Source organism: Formica exsecta, unplaced genomic scaffold (genome assembly GCF_003651465.1).
Source record: "Formica exsecta isolate Colony F162 unplaced genomic scaffold, ASM365146v1 scaffold819, whole genome shotgun sequence".
NCBI lineage: Eukaryota > Metazoa > Arthropoda > Insecta > Hymenoptera > Formicidae > Formica > Formica exsecta.
In genome coordinates this window covers 15455-22985 of record NW_021853591.1, presented here as the reverse complement: position 1 = coordinate 22985, position 7531 = coordinate 15455, and the positions used below count along the sequence as shown (strand labels likewise).

The following is a 7531-nucleotide window of genomic DNA, read 5'->3' as shown; positions in this document are numbered from 1 at the left end:
ATAAGTGATATTTTAACAAGAATAATATGACACTTTTAAAGGTTAGGGGATCTGTCATACCGATGAAATATTACGATATGAACATGTGAAAAAACTTTAAAATTTCATTTATATATATTTAATGTTTTGTTAAAGCAAAATCTATTTTACATCATCCAGTGCGTTCAAGTGTTTCATCAGTGCGAAACAAGAGATCTATAATATCTGTTTGTGTTTGCTTTTTGTACTCACAATCACAATCAGAGTCTTCGCTTTCTCTATTTTCATATCTAAGTATCGATTCTGTAATTTACATGAGGGTGAAAATTACAAAAATGACCATTCTATTGAATAAACGCATACATTTTAACAGTATATAATTCCTTCTAAAATGTATTCTAATAAATGATATAACCAAAAGAGATCAAATATTTTTTGCATTTATTAAATATTGATTTATTAAATATGTTTATATATCGCGGAATAGTGCAACACAAGAAGAAAAGTAATAAAAGTGGTTAACAGTTATTAAGAATATCGCGGAATAGTGCAAGGAAGAGAAGTGATTTCTTCTAATCGATGTCATATTGAACAAAGTTAGATTATATTAGCGAAACTGAGCGAATGTTTACATTTGAGTGAATCTGTGCATTGTCAATTAACATATTTGTCATAAATACATTGTTGAAAAATGATTATGGAAGATTTTGGCTGACCATGTTTTCGAAAACGATAAGCTAGTAATTATACTCGCGAATGCGCATTCGTATATAATGTTTATTTAATTTTACATTTAAATGTAATTAATGCATAATTAATATTTTTAAGTTAACTCATATATGGCTAAGCAATGAGTTTATGTTAATAGCAAAATAAATTTTGTGAGAATTCTACCAAAAATATCACAAAAACAACAGCATTAAATACACATTTTTAATTGGCATAAAGAATAATGAAATGATAAAATCATATCGAAGCACTTCTATAAACTACAAACATTTTGTGGATCTGGAATTACTCGTAACTTTTAGTTTTGGAAATGTGTGAATATGTATTTAGATTTTGTATATAAATGTAATTAATGCGTAATTAATATCTTTAGGTCATTTACAAATAGCTAAGCAATGAGTTGCATGTTATGTTAAATAACAAAACAAATCTTGTGGGGATTTTATCAAAAATATTACATAGACAGTTGAATTGAAAGCGTCAGAATTAGAGCCTGAAATAGAAATGTTAAGCATCAATCAAAGAAGAGAAATAAGGTAATAAATTTGTTTATAAATTATATAATAAAGGTTATTTATTTTCTTAGACTAAATTCTCTAGGGACAAGACTTATTGTTAATCTATTTAACTTTTTTGGCATAATGGTTGAACTTATTTTTTAAAACAATAAGAAATGTGGCAATTGATGGTTTATTTGGATAGAGCTGTCTTTTGCAATATGATGTTATTGGAGAGCATTAGAATATCTGTCATTAATAAAAAGTAGTTCAAATTTGAATCAAAATGAGGAGGAAGAATTGATTAGTGATACTAAATTGCAGATTTTATTAGAGGATTGTATAAAAATTTATAATAATTTGGCAGTTGCGTTGGTTAAAACAAAAGCCTATGATGCAGCTTTAGAAAATATGAAACATGTTTTTTACATAGTTCCCTTTGTGTCTCAATATTGTGCCTACGATACACGTAGTTGACACCTCGAAACATGTTTCATATTTTCTAAAGCTGCATCATAGGTTTCTGTTTTAACCAACGCAACTGCCAAATTATTATAAACTTTTATACAATCCTCTAATAAAATCTGCAATTTAGTATCACTAACCAATCCTTCTTCCTCATTTTGATCCAAATTTGAACTACTTTTTGTCGATGACAGATATTCTAATGTTCTCCGATAACATTCTATTGCAAAAGGCAGCTCTATCCAAATAAACTATCAATTTCCACGTTTCTCATTGTTTTAAAAAATAAGTTCAACCATTATATCAAAAAAAGTTAAATAGATTAATAATAAGTCTTGTCCCTGAGAATTTAGTCTAAGAAAATAAATAACCTTTATTATATAATTTATAAACAAAATTATTACCTTATTTCTCTTCTTTGACTAATGCTTAACATTTCTATTTCAGACTCTAACTCTGACGTTTTCAATTCAACTATATATAATGTAATATTTTTGATAGAATTCCCAAGATTTGTTTTGCTATATTAACATAAATATGCAACTCATTGTTTAGCCATTTGTAAGTGACCTAAAAATATTAATTACGCATTAAATACATTTATATATAAAATATAAATAAACATTCACATTTTCAGAACCAAAAGTAGCGAGTAATTCCAGATCCTCAAAATGTTTGTATACACTATAGAAGTGCTTTGATATGATTTTATCATTTTATTATTCTATATAAAGCCAAATAATAAAAATGTGTATTCAATGCTGTGGTTTTATGATATTTTTGATAGAATTGTCACAAGATTTATTTTGCTATATTAATATAAACTCATTGCTTTTAGCCATTTGTAAGTTAACCTAAAAATATTAATTATGCATTAATTACATTTATATATAAAATATAAATAAACATTACATACATGAATGCGCTTTCGCGCGAATAATTACCAGCTTATTATCGTTATCGAAAACATGGCCAGCCAAAATCTCCAAATATTCCTTCGATTTATTCATAATCATTTTCCAATAATGTATTTATCACAAATATGTTATAATTAATAATGCACAGATTCACTCCACTGTAAATATTCGCTCAGTTTTATTAATGTAACCAAACTTTACTCGATATGACATCGATTAAAAGAAAACACTTCTCTTCCTTACACTATTCCGCGTTAATAAATTCCCAGTCAGCCACGTCTGTTCTAACAGATATTGCCAAGTGCTTGCTACAAATTATTGTCAGCAAAAAGGCTACAAATTTGGTGCAAGAGTTGTTATTACCGATTAAGCTGGCAGATTGCCGGCAAGAACCAAGCAAAGCTTGCTAACATAACTAGACAGCAAATTGGCGGCAGAAACCGAGCAAAGCTTGCTGACATGACTGACATCAGATTGTCAGCAAAAACTGAACAAGGTCTGAAGTGCGCAATCTGATGGCAAATTGGCAGCAAAAACCGAACAGAATCTGCAGCTTATTAAAAAGTATTATAAAATAGTTCAGTCGCTTATCGCTATGCGGCGCGTTATTCATTATCTATACCCGTATTCAAATTCTTGTCATGAGTGTATATAAAGTTTACAAAATGCTAATAATATTATAATATATATATTTCTATCAGTTCAATTTTTGACACAATTCTTATACAAGAAATTCAAATATTGAACTGATTTTTGACAAATCGGACAGATAATTGTTCAATTTTCACTTATTCGAACAATTTCTGTCCAAAAAGATCTTTAATTTTGTAAATTAAATTATTTAAATTTACTTATACGTTTTAAAACATTAATATATGATTTTATATAACAATACTGTAATTTGTCTTATTTTTGCCATCAAAAGAACGTCAAAAAATGGTCTCCCGTAGATGTGATATATTTTGGGTCTTATGAGACCTAACTTAGGATGTCTAATTATCTAATGGTCATTTTATGACCAAAACTTATCATCATTTTATTACTTAGGGTTGAGACTTTAAATCCATTTAAATATACTATTTTATATGAATGGCCAAAAGCTGCAGAATTTGTTCGGTTTTTGCTGACAATCTGCTGTCAGATTGTCCTGCGCAGATCTTGCTCGATATTTGCCACCAATTTGACGTCAAATCATGTCAAGCTCTGCTCGGTTTTTGCCGTCAATTTGCTCTCAGGTTATGTCAGCAAGCTTTGTCACCAAAACACAAGCTTAATGCGGACACAGATGGCACTGAATTTGTTACCAAGTTTTGAGCGAATTTGATGCCAATTTGACAACAATTTGTTATCAAATTGCTTACTAGGAATATCTATAAATTTTTATATTTTTATCATATAAATTTTTTAATTATTGACAGCTTTTACTTACTAAAAACTTACTTAAAATAATTTTGATGTTAGTTAGTTTCTTCGACATTGTTGGTGAGTTAAGTAAAATAATTGTTAAATTCATTTATTTAGTTACCAATTAAATAAGTTTATGCATATTTGATTATAAATATACAAGTATCCAATATGTTTGAGACAATTTTATTCTACTTCTTCAATTTATTTTTATGCAAGAAATTATTCTGTCCAGCATATTATCTGTCCAATTCCACACTATAATGAAAAAATAGCAAATCTTAATAACTCTAACTTTGAATATGTTATTGTATATATTATATTTGAGTAGATTTTAATATTTTATTTTATAGATGGAAATTGTAAACGGAAAAAAAGAGGGAACTATTAAATATATATATGAAGGTTATACATACCATTTAGATAAGCGTAATAATGTTTTACGTTGTGCTAATCGAAAATTGACCAAATGCACAGCTTGTTTAATCAAGAATAATGATAATTTTATTATCAAACATTCACATAATCATTATCATAATCCTCAGCTTATTGATATTATCAAATTAAAAGAAGATATGAAAGATATGTCAAAAGAAACTGATTTGAAACCGAAAGAAATATTTGACTTTGTTTGTCGAAGGTAACATTTTTATTATGGTAAGTAATTAAGAGCTATATAAGTAATATACATTTTTATTTACAGTAATCCACTTGTGGGTTCATGCATCACATATTCATCTATGAGAACAATTCTGCATCGAATAAGAAATAGCTGTTTTCCTCCTATACCGAATTCTATGGAGGAATTAAAAGATAGTTTGCTAAATTATGAGGCAGTAAAAGAAATATATAAAGGATATGCCATATCTACTAATAACGAAATAGCTATTATTTTTAGTACTGATATTTTATTAGTTGCATTAGCAGCATCTACAGAGATATATGTGGATGGAACATTTTCTGTAAGCATCGTTCTTGCACACATCTATACATCTATATGTATATAATATATCTACATATACATATATATCTTTAATTATATAGATATATTATTAATTATATATTATTACTTTGTAGGCTGTTCCACGATTTCCACATGTTGCACAAATGTATACTATACATATTCGATACATGGAAACAGTAAGTTGAGCATATTGAAAGAAATATTTCTAATTATTTACTTTTTATCACAGATTTATGCGATAATAATATATATTTTTTTAGAACATTGCTGCAGTATATGTTTTATGCGAAAAACGTACTAAATCAATGTATAATGCTATTTGGAAGAAGATTAAAGAATTAGCTCCTGATTTTCAAAAAAATCTACATTTTATTATGTCAGATTAAAAAAGCAGCAGCAATCTCATCAATGAATGAAAATTTTCCTCAATCGAAAATTCATGGCTGTTGGTTTCATTTCAACCAGGTATATTTTATATTAATATTCTTAATAATAAATAAATTATGTTGCAATTGCAATGCCTTATGTATAGATAAAACAGATTTTTAAAATTATATCTATTTGTAATATAGGCTATTCTGCGCAAATGGCGTAATTTAGGTCTAACGCAAGCTCCAACAGACTTACTAAGCATTGCAATGAACATACCTTTATTACCGGCTAATTTATTTCCAAACGCCTATATAATTATGCAAGATATTGCTAATTCTATATCTTTTCAATATCCTAATATAATAAAGTTCTTAAAATATATGACTGATACGTGGTTACCAATAGCAGAGAAAGTTAGCACTTTTGGTTGTCCTGTAAGAACAAACAATGCTGTAGAAAGTTTCAACAATATAGCTGCACAGAAACTTCGAAAACCACATTCAAATATATGGATATTTTTAGGTAATTATAATTTAATATAAAATTTATATCTTTCATTTTACTAATTTAATCTGATATAAAAATATTAGATTTACCAATGGAATTTTAGAAACAAAATATAATAGAAAATTGTAATTTTACATATTATTTTAATTATTTTTGTACAAATACATTGCTTTGAATTATTACAGCAGAATAATCGTATTACAAAATATGTGAAAATATTTTGATTGACATAAAATAATTAATAAAAATCATAGTTTTTATTCTAATTCAATTTAAGAAGAATAATCCTGAAAACAACTAAAACTTTGTTAATATTCTATTTTCAGATAATTTAAAAAAATTAATTATTGATCAAGAAATAGATTTTTTTCGTGTGAAGAAAGATTTGAATCCTCGACGTACATATAGACGTGTAAATCGGGAAAGAAACACAAAAATTGCCAACGCTCAAACCGCTCTAATTGAGGGGAGGTATATACTACATAAACATTCCATTTTTCTTAATATAATTAATATTATACAAAATTAATATTATTTTTAAGTTAAGAGCGCCCAACAATATATTTAGTTAACATTGCATATAAGATTTTTTATCTTGTAGACTGCCTCTTCAGCAATTCTTACGAATATTTCACAAATTTAATAAGCAATTTTTACAACGCGAGATGAATGGAGAATTTAAAGGTTTGTAATTTTATTTATTTATAATTTATTTAATTAATAATTCAATAATTCTTTTCAAAAAGCATTTATTAATGACTAGGTTAATATATATTTTGCATTACTACTTTTTGCAAAAAATTTAAAAATATGTCGTAACTCGAAATCCAATAACGTAATTACGACCTATAAAAGTAAAAAAGGAGCACAGTGCAAATTCAGCACTTCGTAAGCTGTTGCGCGCGCTCCCAAAACCGCGATTAAATGCAAGATATGCATATCGTTGCAAAATGCAATTAAGACATCGCGACCTAGTACCGAAAAATCACCTACTTTCGGACCATAAAAAGAGAGATAACGAGTACCTCGGGGCCGTATTCCGAAACTAAGTGGTGACGCGTATACTTGAAGAAACTGTGAGATTCTGTAAACGCCGACATTGTTACATCGCCGAAGCATCACCAAACCGAACTCTACGATACGTAAGCTGTACAAATAAATCTTTTTGCACGGAATCTCAGCCTCGTGTTTTTCGACACTCGGAGTCCCAAGACGAAGAACTAAAGACGAACCGAACCCTTGGATCATCCTCAAAATTCCCGTTGTACCCGGAGAGGCACAACAAAATTGGTGGCAGCGGTGGAATTGGTCCAGCTAAAGGAATAAATAAGAAAATAGTGGGATACGCCCAACTATTTCGAGACACAATCGGTAACAAAAATCGATTGACGAATTGAGCAAATCAGCACCAAGTGCGAGCCAAAAAAATCGTCAGTATCTGAGAGACCCGGAAGAAGAACCGTGACAAGAAGCTGAAGCGCAAAGGAAGGAGCAATCCAACGTAACGCCCAGCAACTAGCCGATCGTAGCAAACCGAGGACGCCGCCCGTGCAACGGAAAACTCACCGACGCTGACCTACAGCAACGTGCACTGCCGAGCGATCCAGCCACAACCGCTGATCGTGCAGAAGCAACGAGTAAGCGAAAGAAGAATGCGTATCATCGTTATACTGTAAGTCAAAAAATTGTACAATAAA

The 7531-nt window shown here is 29.1% G+C and overlaps 1 protein-coding gene across 8 annotated transcripts; it reads left to right on the top strand.

Annotated features, from left to right (window-relative positions):
• Positions 1–4152: 4152 nt before the first annotated feature.
• On the top strand, positions 4153–6545 carry LOC115244389. 8 transcript variants are annotated; one of them, XM_029821979.1, is made up of 7 exons: positions 4153–4631; positions 4695–4953; positions 5069–5131; positions 5229–5420; positions 5528–5849; positions 6161–6305; positions 6436–6545. In XM_029821979.1, exons 4-7 carry the CDS (start codon positions 5364–5366, stop codon positions 6524–6526), a joined length of 615 nt encoding a protein of 204 aa, XP_029677839.1. In that variant the 5' UTR covers positions 4153–4631; positions 4695–4953; positions 5069–5131; positions 5229–5363; the 3' UTR covers positions 6527–6545. The 8 variants fall into 8 exon arrangements, 2 of the variants coding, with proteins under 2 accessions (XP_029677839.1, XP_029677838.1); XM_029821978.1 differs by having other exon boundaries at positions 4159–4631; positions 5216–5420; XR_003885375.1 differs by having other exon boundaries at positions 4163–4631; positions 5216–5420; positions 5736–5849.
• Positions 6546–7531: the final 986 nt, after the last annotated feature.